The sequence below is a fragment of the Antechinus flavipes genome, chromosome 1 (assembly GCF_016432865.1).
Source record: "Antechinus flavipes isolate AdamAnt ecotype Samford, QLD, Australia chromosome 1, AdamAnt_v2, whole genome shotgun sequence".
Taxonomy (NCBI): Eukaryota; Metazoa; Chordata; class Mammalia; order Dasyuromorphia; family Dasyuridae; genus Antechinus; species Antechinus flavipes.
Window position 1 is genome coordinate 628,566,905 of NC_067398.1, and position 16,630 is coordinate 628,583,534.

At 30.3% G+C, this 16,630-nt stretch overlaps 1 protein-coding gene across 13 annotated transcripts in view; it reads left to right on the forward strand.

Moving 5' to 3' along the window:
• The window catches only part of PHF20L1 (PHD finger protein 20 like 1), a 102,763-nt gene that overhangs the window by 48,870 nt on the left and 37,263 nt on the right, over nt 1-16,630 (forward strand). For 7 of the 13 annotated variants that reach the window (XM_051971119.1, XM_051971109.1, XM_051971110.1 and 4 more), the window contains 6 exons: nt 2,777-3,029; nt 4,357-4,383; nt 5,482-5,670; nt 5,870-6,073; nt 12,934-12,990; nt 14,642-14,749. In XM_051971119.1, the coding sequence (XP_051827079.1) occupies nt 2,777-3,029; nt 4,357-4,383; nt 5,482-5,670; nt 5,870-6,073; nt 12,934-12,990; nt 14,642-14,749 (838 nt within the window). The remainder of the gene's footprint in view (nt 1-2,776; nt 3,030-4,356; nt 4,384-5,481; nt 5,671-5,869; nt 6,074-12,933; nt 12,991-14,641; nt 14,750-16,630) is intronic. The other 6 variants (XM_051971114.1, XM_051971115.1, XM_051971118.1 and 3 more) reach the window with 4 other exon arrangements.

Consider the following 16,630-nt stretch of genomic DNA (forward strand, 5'->3'; position numbering starts at 1 on the left):
GAGTAGCAAGTTCCCTTAATAGGTACACACTTTAAAAGATAACCCAATGTTAATTTACATCCTATTGGGTTTTTCAGGGTTTTTAAACATAATTTAATGAGGTTACATTGTTTTGGTGCCTCCGTTGATACTGTATTGAATCAGTGGTCTTTCAAACTGATTGTTAATTTATGGTCTCTCACTAATTTTCTACAACAACGGTTAATTCTTTGCCGTTATGATGTCAACCAAATTTTGTGTGATATTTTTACTGTGTTATATTTAACATCCCAGATTTTAAATTACTGTGTATTTTTTAATCACTGTTTATACTATTCTCAGTATGCAATAAATCAGGGACATGGTTAGTAAAACATTTCTGGAGGATTCATTACAATGTCAATCTTTTATTATGCAGAACCCCATTGAAGTGAATGTGATTGTATGGATTACCTATATTGTTTATGTTTAAGATTTAGTGCTGGAAGCGGTGCACATTCCATAGACTAGCTACATAAAGTAGCTTTTAGACTAACTCGGCTGTTTACATTTTTATTGTTTACAAAGTAATCTGGGAGGCCTTGCAAGTTTTGTAATAAGGATGCTCATTTAATTTAACAAAAATTTTAGTTAGATTAGCTTCTTTTAAAAGCATCTACAAAAAAGTGGTCAGGCCATTTTTCCCCTTTTCCTTATCCATGTTGATTTAAATGGGAAAATCTTTCATAGCTAAATTAATAACTTTTATCCCAAGTGCCACCCCTAGTGGAAATTAAAATAGCCGAGTTATAAAACCCTCAAATATGAATTTTTATCAGATTAGCTGATAGGCCTAAGGTAAATAGGCATTATCAGCTGCCTCTCTTGTACAGGTGGCTAAGGTGTAATGAAGAGTTCTTCAAATTATGTGAATTGAGACACAGTAGAGATTCATAGGCCAACAGCTGAAAAAACTGTTTTAATGAATTATATTTTATTTATATTAATTTTTTTTTTACAATCCATTGTCTTGAACCCTAAATCTCAGATTATTAGTTACAGATATTATAGTTTATTTAACTGTACTAGGGATATGTCATGTTATATTTACTTTTGAACAAAATTTGCATTAGATGAATAACAATTCAGTAAGGTTTTATAATGTTAATTTGTCCTTGTTAGAGCTTAAGCACCTTATCAAAATATTAATTTAAGTTTTTAAATCTTGTTTTAAATAACTTTGTAACTTGAGAGTACTGGATGCTGTAGTAATGTCTTTCACATATGTGAAGATGAACAATAAAATTGTTTATTTACAAGCTATGGCTCTAATTAATTTTCTGACAATATCTTCTATAATCAGCATAGGGATTCTCTCCAATTTGTGGACTATTTATTTAAATGACTAGCTTGCACTTCTAATTCACATCTATAATGAGTGATTCAATAATAAAACTGGTGACAACTGAGTGGGATACTTTGCAACAGACCTTTAATGTATTATATCCAGCATGCCATTAGAACACTCAAAGATGCCCCTCTAAATACATAGAATACTTGCTTGCATATACTTACACTGAAACTTGGAGCTCTTGTGTTTCACTAGAAAAGGAAAATTATTCTATCCTCAAATCGTGACCTTCCAAAGTTCCGAGGTCTGCAGACCTGATGATCATCCCTCACAACTAGTCATGGGAGTGAGAGACCGATTGGAAAGAAGCTGTGGTTCATAATCCTAATAGTTGTTACAGAAGCCTGTGCTGGTAAAAAAAAAAAAAATTAATAAGTGCATAGCACTATGATTATAAATCACAATAGAACTATAGACACATTAGACTTCTAAAAATAGTAATTACATTCCAATACTTTAGAGTCTACCCAGATCCGTTAGAGTCCATCCTATTTCCAACTTGGATGCAGAGTATCCAGCATGGAGGACATTTTGCTTACAAAAATAATTATACTGTTTCTGAAAAATAAGAAAATATAAAATTATTTTTATCTACTACAATCATATAATAGGATGAAGGGGGAGACAGTATTCTACAAAATGTGATGTATTTTATTTTCAGATACGAAATTTCAAACTTATATTTTATATCCTTTTTTGTGTGTTTGGATTTTTTTTGTCTTTTTTTTTTTTTTTTTTTTTTTTAGTCCATTAACTCTACATTGCTGGTAGCTCTGATTTCATAATGCCTTTTGCTTGTGAAACTGGCTTCCAACACTAAAGTGGATTAAAGATAGTGTGCTCAGTCTATTAATTTGGTCATCATTTTCTGTGTTGAGATCTTTCCTTAAAGGGAACCTGTCAGACACTTACAGATCCCAAAATTCAGCCTAGACTACGTTTTTAAAAATGATACATTCTCTAATTAAAAATCAAAATTCACTACTCTTGCTGTGAAACAGAATAAATAAATCCTACTGTTTACTTATATGCACACGGGCATTAATAGTTGTGTTTATACAAATGAATAGAAATTATTTTATTAATGTTACAGGAAAAATCTTATCAAATTATAAGGTAATGCTATTTTAAAATTTTGAGGGCATTATAAATAATAGTAATTTGATAGAAAAAATTGTAGAACCAGAATTGACAGTGTCCCTTTAAAGATGGCCTTTTCAACGTTTTAAAAAAAATGTGGGGTTCTTTTTGGTTTTTCATTTGTACTAGAGAGATGTTATGTGTTGCTTAACAATGTTTTTTTTTTTTTTTTTTTGGATACTAAAGTTGCTTAACAATCAAAGTAGAAAACAAGAACAACAGTGAAGAAACCGAAATAAAAATATCAATTTTTTATTATTTATTCAGGAGATTTCACCTAAACCTCAAAGTCAGAAAAAAAATGAAGCTGACATTAGCAGTTCTGCCAACACTCAGAAACCTGCACTGTTATCCTCAACTTTGTCTTCAGGGAAGGCTCGCAGCAAGAAATGCAAACATGAATCTGGAGATTCTTCTGGGTGTATAAAACCCCCTAAATCGCCACTTTCCCCAGAGTTAATACAAGTCGAGGATTTGACGATTGTATCTCAGCTTCCTTCTTCAGTGATTAATAAAACTAGTGAGCACAGATTTTTTAAAAATTAGTTACTTATCCTATAAGCAACATAATTTTGATTGTAGTTTTTAATATTGCTTTTTATGAGGTTGCTCTTAAAAATTCAGTCTTAATGGGAATGACAGAGAAGTTTAAATTTATTTTAGATGTGAAACTGCTTATGTTTCTGACATTTATGGTACAGAGACTATTACGGTGATTGAGAAATCATGTCATTCAGTGACATAAATTTCATCCTAATTTGAATCTCCACAGCTAATATTGTAAACACTTTGAAATGCCTAATTTATTTAAACGAGAGAGAGAGAAACAGACTCATCAGTGAAGTTTATAGCTAATCTTTTTTTTTTTATTTTAATATTTTACCCAGAAATTTTACCTTGGATATATTGATGTACAACAGCCTCTCCCCCCAAAACACACACACACACACACACACACACACACACACACACACACACACCCTCGTTTGGCCCTACTATGCCCTCCAAAATAAAAAAAATAAAGTACCAAAAAACTATGCTATTTTTTCCATATCTGTGAACTTCCACTTACCTCACTGGTAGGAAAAGGAAGGAGCCTCCTGGATAAAAGTGGAAAAAAGTTCTTAGGAGCTATTGCTAATTCTTTGAGTTAGAGCAGTATTTTTTTTTTAAAAAGGATTCCTGATAACAGTGGTGTCAAATTCAAACAGAAATGGATCCCTGCGGACTACAGAAAACCACAGATCAACATGTTTGTTTATTTTGTTAAATCTTTCTCAATTATATTTTAATATAGTTGAGGCTGTACTCTGGAGTTTTGTAGGCTGCATGTGGTTTGACACCTCTGCCCTACAGATAGTTCCTAGTTAAGAGCAGTTGTGCCCCTAATGGGTTTCTTTTCTTTTCATACAAATTATAAAATTCATATATATATATATATATATATTTTAGGTAAAAGATCTATGATATTAATTGAGCAACACTGTGAAAAAGATTTTTGTCTTTTACTCACAGACCAATCAGCAGTCATTATTGCTAAATGAAAATGACATGTCTCTTTGAAATATGTCTACGTATCTCATAATTGTAAAATTTAGGCATTAAGAGGTCTACTGTGTTAAACAGTTGTTTGTCTTTTCTTCAATTTAAAGTTGCTGAATAATTTTTTAAAAGGAAGGGGTATTTGAAAGTTTAATATTTGTGATTTTTTTAAAGGCATAATTGGGCCTTTTTTTGGCGGGGAGTGGATGGGTAGAAAGAGAGGGGGGTGAGAGTGGGCCAAGAATTCAACTATGTTCTACATACTCTTCATTTTGTGACATTTCTCATAAAAACAATATCAACAGTATCTACTACAATGTCACATAACATTGGTAAGTATTTTTCTTTTGAGGATTATTCATATCATGGACTTAATAGCTACATTATATTATAGCAGTTTGTTTTTATTTCTACATTTTGATTTATAAACTAAATACCATGAAAAACTATGCCTTGTACAATGCTTTGAATATAGTAGGTAGTTAATAGATGGTGTTTGTTGAATTTGCATTTGTGGTGGGGCATTATTAGCATGAGAGAGCATGCCCTGTAAGTAGCAATAGCTCCTGTATTTTTAGACACTTTAAATCTCCCCTTTAATTTATGCTATTAATATTATGTTTTTTTTGAGCCTGTCTTCTGAACAGACGTATAAACTTATATGCTCAAAAATGCCTTTCTTAGACAGGGAATAAAGACAACGTTGATAAAAATGTATTTCACTTTAGTGTGAAATTGCATGGATTACCAGGTCACATTTATAAAACATAAATGTAAGATGGTATATTTTTGTATGCCTTGTATCTTGAGTAGATGGTTAATTAATTGTTCTTTGTTGTTTTTAAATAAAATTAGGTCCAAAATATTCACAAAAATCCATGTAAAAAAGTTGAAGGTTAATTCTCTACAGCTAACTCTCAGTAGCTTTACTTTGGTAACTAAAGTAAAGCACAAAGTATTTTGATATATTTTATAGTTCCCCTTGAGTTTTTTCCTAACCAGAAATTATCATACCTTTTGTTATAAGCATAATTTTAAAAAATTCTTCTAATACAAAGGAACAATATTTCCATGAGTGAAAATTATAGATATTCACTGAGCTAAAACCTAATAGTTAACTACATTAATCTCTTTTATATAGGATTAAAGAAGATTTTTTTCTCCTTTTACCCCCAAATTAGTGTATTCATATTACTCAAAATAGACAGCCCCAATTATTTTAAACTCTTGACAACAGTACATTTTAGAATTGAGATTTTTATTCATTAACTTTGCCAGTGAGGGGCCAAATTCTAAATCCTGTGGATTTTGGAGCATCAGATAGAATTTGAGCATATTTTTAAAGCATATCCCTTCTTTAAGTCACTAAAATTTTATAAGATGAGCCTGGCATATCTCTGCTTCATGAACATTGAAAGATCTTTTTCTAGGTCCATCACAACCTGTGAATCCCCCTAGACCTTCCAAACATAGTGAGCGGAGAAGAAGATCACAGCGTTTAGCCACTTTGCCGTTGCCTGATGATTCTGTAGAAAAGGTTTCTTCTCCCTCTCCAATCACTGATGGAAAAGTGTTCTCCATCAGTTCTCAAAATCAGCAAGAGCCATCAATACCTGAGGGTAATGTATTCTAATTTAATATAGAACACATAAAAAAAAATCTAAATCATAAAAATAACTTGAAAACTAAGACATTTCTGCTTTTTCTACTGACATCTTTTGGACTGATAAGCACTTGTTTAACACTTTAATCCAAATTGATATTCATTGGATCAGTTTTTCTCTATTAATATTTTATTACATTCTTTCTTTTATGTAGTACCTGATGTTGCTCATGTATCACTTGAGAAGCTTGGACCCTCTCTCCCTCTTGACTTAAGCCGTAGTTCGGAGGTTACAGCACCCGTAACCACAGAATCCTCTTTTAATGAGTACCCCAGTACAGAAAAGGAAGATATACAGATGATTTCATATCATTCTTCCAAAGCAGTAACTGATGGAAGAGTAGCTTCAACAGTGTCAGGTAAAAAGATTCAGTTTATAAATAGTTAGGCTTATAGATATAGATATAGGAAAATGCTTTTTATTTAGATTTGTTAATTTTAAAGAAGCATTAAGTTTGTATTTGTGCAATAACATGTAGGATCTCTCCCAGTTCCTTTCTTTGCCCTGAATTTTCTGGGATCCTTCCAGATTCTTATTTATCCTTCAAATTGTTACATCCAAATGGCCAATTTCCAAATTTTCTAACTTCTGGTCATAGTAAATTACTATGAGGGATATAGCAACTGTGATTCTTAAAAATTAAAAAAAAGTCTTAAAGAATCTGTGCAGCTTCCATTATTATATGGTTCTTTCTGTCAGAAGAAAGATGAATGTATTATCTAAATTTTGACAATTTTGAGACTAGTAAACTATTTTATTTTTAAAATTTTTATCAGTGTTTCCTAATTAGAGTTAAGTATTTCTTCAGTTTCAGGGGCAAATATCAATCCTTTTGTTTTGGGATCCCTCCCCCACAACAGGCCTAGCTAGCAATTCATCTAAAATTGTGTGTATCTAGAACCCATAAATTATTTTTTGAGGAGAGATAGGGTCCCCTTTATCTCTTTAAAATTGCTTTTTGTAAGGCTTCTATACTGTCTAAACATTCCTGAACATGAGTCTTACCTCTGCTTACAATCTACCTTCTTCCTATCTGCTTTGCATTGTATTAAATAAAACTAATACTTGGTTGTGAAGGGATTGAAACATTAATAAAAAATGTAAATAAATAATTGAGAATTTAAAATTTTAGTAAAACAAGTAGGGTCTAATTCAAATTTAAGTATAAATCAATAATTCTAGTCATTCAGCTCAGTTAAACTTACTTTCCCTACCCTGCATCACTGAAAGACTAGGTTTTAATAAAATATTTTTAAGTTCATTCTGAACTTATTTAGTTAATTGGACTCAGAGACAGTCATAGAGCAGAAAAAATGTTTTAAATCTTATTTTTAAATCAGAAGAACAGTGAATATGTTAATGTTTAAAATTATGTATTTTAAGTAATGGGAAAAATTTTTTTAACAGGCAGTCTTTTCAAGAAGCACTGATTCTAATAAATATAAATAATAACAAAATAAAAAATAAATATAAACCTTGAAAAATTATTTTAACATATACAATTGATTTAAAATAATTAGAAGATTAAATTTGTGAAATCAAAGATTTAGCTGTTTTTCTGGATTATAACATGAGAATACTTAGTATATTTTAAAAATATATGATGTATATTAAAATTTTTAAAAATATTCTCAAAGTCTGCAGAATATTTCTAACTATATCTTTGTATAATAGTATTAGCCATGGCTAAAAACTTTATGAAACTATTATTCTCCTAAGTAACTCTGGTCGGAATAAATCAAGTCAGTTTCAAAATAGCATCATGTCAATAAATAATAAATGTAGAATTGACTAGCCAATATCTGTCTATATTCAGTCAATTGTAGAATAAGCAAAAAAAGTAGTTTTTTGGTTTGTAGACTGTAGTGCTTGTGAAAAATTGAATATAATAAAATCTCTAAAACTATTCATTTTATTATGTTTTAGAGAAAGCATATTTCTGAACTTTTCCCTTGTCCATTGGCTGTATACACTAAAAAGAAACATCCTGAAACCAGTTTCCTGATAATGTATAATAGACCTTACAATGAGTATGTTATTGCATTCCTTCAATATCTCTTTTGTTGATGTGAAATTATCAGTAACAATGTATCATTGTTTATCCTAAATTTGCTTAACTTAAATTTCTTTTACAAAAGTTAAAATTAATTTGTACATTTAATTACCAGTGCATTTTTTGTTATTTAGAATTAGATAATAAGTTTCTTTCCTTTCTCCCCTCATTCACTCATCTCCAAAAAACCACCAAATAAACAAATATTAGGAAGCTTCTTAAATTGATAAAACTTTAAAGACTTTCATTTTGGAAGAGAGTATGGTATTGTGGAAAGAGTGCTGGCTTCAAGCCAGAAGACTTATTTTCAGATCTTACCCAGATACTTTCTCTCTGGGTGACCTTGAACAAGTCACTTAATATCCATCAACTATCGTCAGCAGAATGGAGCAGTCAAACTAAATAAACTCTGATGCATCTTCCAGCACTAAATTTATGATCCTACTGGTATTTAATAATGTAAATGCATCAAAAATATAATTTACTTTTGGGCATAAATATTAATCTAAATGTTTATAGAAAATACTTTCCTTAAGTTATAATTTTTTTCCCTTTTGATTCAGACCTATGAGTTCATGAGAACTTATAAGATGGAAATTTACTCCAACAGAACTGCTCATCTGATACTTAGAGAGACTTTTTACTTGCTTAAGTGACTTGTTCATGATATCTAAGCCAAAACTTGATCCTAGATCAGCTAGATTCTAAGGCTGGCCCTTTCTCATTTCACACCTTCTTCACAAAGAACCCTATAGTGCAAAAAAGCAAGCTGTACCACAATTAGATAGTTAATATCCAATCTAATAGATATCTAATAAATAAATAGATAATAATTGCATCTATTGCTTTTGCTTGGTAGCATATTCCTATTATGTATCTTAAGTTTGTGCCCTAAGATTCACAGTTCTCTACCTCTCCTTATTTGATATTGCTTGTTAACTGGGTTTCAGCCTTGTTTCCATTTCAGAATTCCTAGGATAACCATACAAAAGTGTTATGTTATAATCAACACGTCAATTAATTTACTTTATTTATATATTTTTTTTTGTTCAGAGAATTTATTGTTTCTAGAATTGTTCAGAATATGTGACTTGTTAAGATACAAATTCACTTTATGGTTCCTTATAATTTACCAAATGGGGCATGCTTGGGAATTTTAAGAGGAAAATATCCCTGAGATATTGTAGCTGTTTAAATTTAAATTTTTGAGTTGTTTCTAAACTTGCTTGTCACCAGGAATTTTATCAGGACTTCTGAAATTATTTTTCTATGGAGGATATCTATGGAGGATAATTTGTATACAATTTTAAAAGAAAAACACCAAGACTTTAAAATTTTTTCATTGTTTTCAAATTATGTCCTATCAAATACCAGTAAAACTTAAAACTTGAATATTTAAAAACTGAATCCTGTTTGGACTTGTTGAAATTTTAGAATAATTCTCAAGATCACATAATACATTTTTTTGTAATTTTAGGGTCCTATTCTCAAATGATGGGGGAAAAAAACAAACCTTTAAAACCAATGATCTATCTGATTTAAAGATCTTTCTTTTTTGGAAATGAGATTCTTTTCCTAAAAGGAGGACATTAATTCTCTTATTATCTCTTCGTCTGCCTCAAGTTTTTCTTAATCATGACCCAAGTGCTTGCCTATTACATGTCACATCACACTTTAGGGTTTTCATGTCTTTTTATAATAATTAGATAGAAATAATCCTTTTATAGATATTTATTTGTAACTTTTTTAAAGTAGTACTGTATTGATCTAGCCATTTTTCTCATCTAATTTCCCTATGTGACAAAGTAGCTAGGTGAGGTTTGGCCTTTTGTAGTGTTTGGCCCATTAGGCTTGGAAAAATAGGTCACCCATGTGAAAATTTAATATATGTTTTTGTCTGAAATGGGACTAACAAGATTTGTGAAGGTCAGGGTGAGATAATGCATGTAAAGTACTTTGTTACTTTTACTATGTTTAAAGATCAATTTTTATATGTTTTCTTATTCTATAACTAGGTTTTAGAGGTTTCTAATTTACAGTGTGAGTTCTTAGTGGATATAGAATGCTGGGCATTAAAACCAGCAAGGGCTGAATTCAAATATAGTCTTAAATATGTACTAACTCTGTGACCCTGGGCATGTCACTCAAACTGTCTACCTCAATTTCCACAATTGTAAAATGGGAATAATAACAATACTTGTCTCTAGTGGTGTTATGAGGTCAGATGAAATAATGGTTGTAAAGTTCTTGACACAGAGTTTTTGAGTTAATGTTTCTTTCCTTTTTCTGTTCCTTGATGTTTATTTTTATTAAACAAAAAGCCCCATAAAACTTCATTTTAGTACTATTGATATGTAACAGGAAAAATTCAGGATTTATTGTTTCATTCTGTAAGGACCTCTAATTGATGTGGACTTAAGTTATCTAGTCCTCTACTATTCAAAGCATTCCATAAGGCAAAACACTTTCCTCTGTTTCTCATAATACTATCCTAGGTCAGAAAAAGAGATTTAATCTAGAATTGTCTCATCCACAGTGTAATAGTAACTTAAAACCTGCTATTTTGTCAACTTTAACTAACATTAGATTTATAATAGCACAATTCCTGGGATATGATAGTGATTAGTAGGAAACCAAACACAAGTTATATTAAATATGTTAAATTCTGCTTGCAAATATATGGCATGCTAAAAAAAAAGAAAATCTTGAGTCTTCAGTTTTCAAAAGATAGCTTAAGAGAGAATTCATAAAGCCCTGATTTCATCTTTATCTTTTCTATAATCATTTTGCAAAGACTGAGGAACAGGTTCTGAATAGTCATAGTGTAATCATTAGGGACCCAAGACTAGACCCATGAAGTTCAAAGTTTTCAATAACCAGGCTATCTATATCTACTGAAATTTTTGACTCCAATAACTTTTGTAGATAGCATAAAGTACAGAAGGACCTGTGTCAGTGAAATGAATTACCTACATGGAGGAAATTCCAGATTCTTGAAGTACTGAAGTAACCTTAGAAAAAGAAAGGAAGAGGCAATGACTACAGTATTTTATTTTTATTACCTTCTTATCTTTAGTAGGGGAATCTCAATACAGATATTTATCTTTGCTATGATTTCTCACATGTATATCCTCTCCAGAGAATAAGCAGATGGTTTAAATTACTTAAATTTTCCCTCAAATTATTAAGCAGTTTTGGCTGATTAATTTAGTGCTATTATTTATATGCTATCTTTGGATTTCTATTTAATTTAGATTAGTTAATGAGTTTTGAAATAAGATGAAAGAGATACCAATTTTTATGTTACCCATATAAATAAAGATATGTGTACCAATGCTTTTAAATTATGATCATTTGAAGGTGACATAGATACATTTTTAAAATTATTATAGCTTTTTATTGACAAAACATATGCATAGGTAATTTTTCAACATTGACCCTTGTAAAAACTTCTGTTCCAACTTTTCCCCTCCTTCCCTCTACCTCCTCCCCTAGATGGCAGGCAGTTCCATACATGTTAAATATGTTAAAGTAGACATATATACATTTTTAATAGAGAAGCTGTTTTATATACAAGTTATAGGTTCAAATCCTAGCAAGAATTTTAGAGTCGTATGAAATGACCATTAGTAATTGAGGGATCTTGAGAGTCAGAGGAAAACTGGATTCATATTTTGCCTTTGATACTTACTGCTTATATGATTCTGGGCATACTAATCTTTCTACATTCCAGTTTCTTCATCTTTAAAGTGAGTCTGATTAGATGAACTTTAAATTCTCTTGCAGGGCAGCTCTGCATGCATGTTGATAAGTTATACATCTTTCAACATAAAGTAATTTTTAAAAAATGCATTTTACATTTGGGTGCTTTATAAACTATAAACTATAAACTTTATAAACTACTAAAAAATTGTTTAGTACAAATTAGAACATTTAGTTACATATGTGTTTTGGGTTTTTGAGGTTGATTTTCTTTAGAGGGACCATTAGGAAGGAATATATAGTCCTTTCAGCCAATGTAAATCAGCACCAGTTCAAGCTCAAATTATAAAAGGGTTGCCTGGGTGGGGATGAGTTGCTTACATGATGACTTGGACTTAAAACCAGGTTTCCCTGGGAAGATCTCTTCCCTTTGCTACTTCACCTTTCCTGGTCTCAGTTATATTTTTAACAGCTTTTACATCTGAGAAGTAATGAAGAAATAGTTATTTGTAGAATAGTTCTATCATGACTTAAGAAAAATTGGCACCGAGTGACACTTTTGTAATGGGCATCAAAGTTAATACTCAGTTTGGATTGGTTTGAGCTTCCAAACTGACATTATCTATATAAATATATTGTTTAAATTCTTTAAGTCTTTAAAATTCTTTGTAGAACTTGAACCTGTAACTTATATATAAAATAGCTTCTCTATAAAAAATATATAGATATAAATATAGATACAGATAGATAGCCTTTTCATAATAAAAACTTATATGCAGCCTTATGTAGCTATTGGGGAGGAGGAGCAGAATTTATATACCTTACTAATTTTCCTGAATGAAATTGTAAAGGATAGTGAATGTTTGCCTTTCTCTCTTCCCTTCCTTATTCTATCTCTCTTTCTCTCTGTCTCTCCCCTCATTCATCTATGCTTGTCTTCCCCCTTCTTTTTCTTTTTCTCTTTACCTTCTCTTTCCCCCTTTTTTTCTCTCTGTCTCTTTACTCTCCTCTTATTTTTGGTTTCTTTCCTCCATTTCTTCTCTTCCTCTTTCCAACTTTCTCCTCTCCCTTTTTTTTCTTTCTACCTTTTTTCTCCTTCTTATACACTTAAGTTTTCACATAGATATCTAGAAGGTTTTGTAAAAATCTAAAGCATTTGTGTATGCAGTGCTAATAAATGGAATCATTTTTCATTTGGTAGGGAATTTTCTGTTTTAAGGAATTCAAATGACAAATTCTTTTGGTAAAACTTAATAATATACAATTTATTCTAAAGCACACCTACATTTATTTTTAAGTAAACTAAAAAAAAAAAAAATGTTGTTGGTGCTTGTACCAGCAAATAAGGTAGCACTTTTAAAAAGTTCTCTGTTGATACTATGAAATATTGCAAAGAAAGATCTCTACATCATTCTGTCCCACTAAACTTATATATTGTTTTTCCCCCTACCCCAAACCCACAGGAGTATTGAAAACAGAAAAAAAAGTGAAATTGGAAGAGAAAAGTTCAACGACATTTGGTATGAACAGAAAATAATATTTAAGCAAAAGGCTAAAGCTTGAGAGAAAGGGAGAGCATAGCCTGCCCCTTACTTTTTACCTGTTATACTCTTTTAGGTGTAAGTTTTCATCTGTTTTAGTATTTTTTAAAGAGAAAAAAATATAGAAGTGGGGATTGGTAATTTTCTCTATCTAGATATGGGCTTCTGTCATTGAAAATGAGTGGATATCCTGGAACAATTTAGAAAAGATAATATCTTACCTAATCATGCAGTATATCAGGATGGATTAGTTCTTCAGTGTCCTACTTACTAATTTAACTATGTACTGCTCAAAGGTAGAAAATTAAGTCTAGTACATTCAGGGTTATAAAATGGCCTTTTGAATTTCATCAACGATAGGGAAGATGATTGGGTTGGCAGGTAAGAGCAATATAATACATATTTTAGGTTTTATTTCTAATTATATACACAGAGATAAAAATATTGAAATCAGAGGGGAAAATAATTAACTCATTGATTTGGAGGGAAAGAATAAAAAACTTCAAATATAATGTTGATTTTAAACAAGTATTGTACAACATTATTAACAAATCTAAAGCTTTTTTTTTTCCTCAGTGACAAAACATGAACATGTGAGTTTTAAATATATAAAAATATATGTTAAAAATATAAAAATATCAATTATGAAAGATACTGGCTATATTTGTTGTATTGAGATTTCAGGTACCTGAAAGATTATAGATATAAAATATATAGATATTTTCAAAACCTCATTTTAGTCATTTTCCTCAGTCTTCTTTTATATTAACCTTTTACAGGCAAGAGTTGGCTACTTTGAGATAGATCTTTTAATATCTTTTTTTTTTTTTTTTTGCTCTGTAATAGAAATAATACAATAATTAAAGCAAGGAATCAAACATAAAATGAGAAGGGACCTAGATAAAATTCTAATTAGGTATCTTCTGAATAACTGAATGTTGGTAGCTATGTGAAGTTAGGTAGATAAAAGAACTTAAATAAAAGCTAACAATGAATACTCGGTTGAAATTTTTAAAAATAACTTAGAAAAACTGAATGAAATTATCTTAGAACATTGTCTTTCTCTTTCAGCATTCTTATAAAATCATATATTAATATGTTGCTTTAGAAGAATTTTACAAGAACACCTTTCCAGGGGGATATAATTTTTTCCCTTGTTTTAGAAAGTACTTGGAAGTTATCTAGAAAGCAATCTAGTTTAATTTTTCTGTTTCTTAAAAAGAGAAATGATAACTTGTGTTGATATATTGGGTTTTCAAAGAAATCTTTTTAAGGTTTTACTTATTAAAATTATATTTAGAAATTCTTAGCTCGATATATTCTCTTAACTATGAGATTTAATTTGAAGCATTAAGTAATCATTATCCTCTTTTAAAAGATTTACATTCATGTCTATATTAACTTCAAGGTTTCAGTAATTTTCAGGTATACTAATGAAGATCCCCTCTTATATTTCAATAAATTAATTAGGAGGTCTAGAGCTAAGGCACCGATGGATTAATTAAATTCTTGTTCTCTGGGCAGATGACTGATAGAGTTCATTTATTTAAATTTAAATGCCACATTTAGGTTAGTTATACAGGATAATTTCTAGGACTGATAATGACTATTAACATATTGTATTATTCAGGTAAGAAGAAAGAAAAGGATAAAGAGAGAAAAGAGAAAAGAGATAAAGATCATTTTAGGCCAAAACAAAAGAAAAAGAAGAAGAAAAAAAAGAAATCCAAACAGCATGGTAAGTTATAGCATTTTATTTTTCTTTTTTAAAAATCTGATTATTTTCTCATATATCACATTTTAGAATTCCCCTGATGAAAAAGCAAACATTTGATGAATATATTTTCATTTATTTAAACATCAATCATTTTACCCACAGCCTTGTCAATGTCATTTGGAAATTTTTCTTGAGTCCTTGCTTTCTGAGAGGTCCCAAACATCTGTAGAGGATTTCCTTTGAGGAGATTGACCTGGAAAGGAGCCCTATGACCCTTTAATTAATTTCTGAAGGCTCTAGGTCAGTGAGACCCTGGAGACACTGTTTAAAATCATCAATAATCAAAATTTACATAACTACTTTCAACTTTTTAGATTGCATTATAATAGTGTAATACAGAAACAAGATTTTTGTAGTTCTTCAGGTTGTTTACATTGCATAGGAAAAAGGAAGTTGGAGCTTAAGTGGTCTGAGTTGTCTGAATATCCCTGTTGTAGTTATTCCTAAACTTATCTAGGGTTATGGATACAGCAGCAGAAGGAAATCCATTTAGACATAGTCCTTAGAAAGTTGCCAAATCACTTGTTTTCCAGTATTCCTAAGACAATGTTTAAGTGTTTTACTAGCATTTTAAAATATGCCTTCTGTGGAAGCCTGGTGGAATGTAGAATGTGAGTAGTGATTCCATGAAAAGCATTGCTAGTGATATTATGATTTCTAAAATATTAAATAAGAAATAACACAAGTATTGTGTTACATATCAGTTTTCTCATTGAGAACATAGGCTTGATGTTTTTCTCTTTTCCTTCATAATTTCCATAGCTCTTTATCTAGGGACTTTCTCACCAGAGGGCAAACAATACCTTTTGTTTTTTTCCAATGTATTTTAAGCCTAAAGCATTCTGAAAGCAAATTAATTTGAAAAATTCCTTTCTTAAATTGTGGTACCTTAAATAAAAAAAATTTAAAAAATGATGGAGATTGGTTATGAACAAAGTACTCAAGACCATTTGGAAAGAAAATGAGTATGGTAATTGATGTCTTTTGGAATCCTCTGGATGCTTCAAGACCTTCTCAAATGTTCTAGGAAGAATTCCTTCATTTCTCAACATCTTATAAGTAGTTTCTTCTTTCTCAGAACTTCTGTAGCTCCTGTCTTTTGCATTTAGAATATTGTTTTGTTACTTTAGTAATTTCATTGAATGTCTTATTTCCCTTTACAGATTGTAATTTCTTTGAGAATAGTAATTTGCATTTATTTTTGTCTCCCCCAATATTTTGCTCATTTTCTTGCCTATATTTTTGTTTAGTTTGTTACTGAGTGTAGCATGTCTCTTAGAGAGACTAGTGGTGGCAAAGAAAGGAGATCGGTACTGATACTATTGATCTGCTTATATATAGGAACTAAAGACTTATGAACTATTCTGGGTCACTCTTTTCTGTTAAGTGGCAAAGGTTATCTCTTTAATAATTTTACTGTATATATTTAAAATATATATATAAATGAAAATTCTAAGTTCTAAATAAGTGGAAAATATTGAGAAGCTTTGCTTTTTATAAATAACTCTATCAAGTGTTAAAAGTGTAATCTGTGGTTGTTCCAAAGAATTTTTGTAATTAATTATCAAACTTGAGAAAATTCTGTTTTGTTGACATTCTTTTCTTTTATTAGTCTACCTGAGAAGTGACAGTGACTCCCAAATGACAAATGTACAAATTTTTAAACATAGGTTTTTTTTCAAAAAACATATTAGAATTCAAAATATATATTAATTTTAAAAAATGCTATTAACACATGGAGTTTCTAATAATCTAAACATTTACAAATCTAAACATTACTCTTTATGGGAGATGAATGCTGGATATGGAGATTTCAAGATGAAAAATATAGGTTATTCCTTT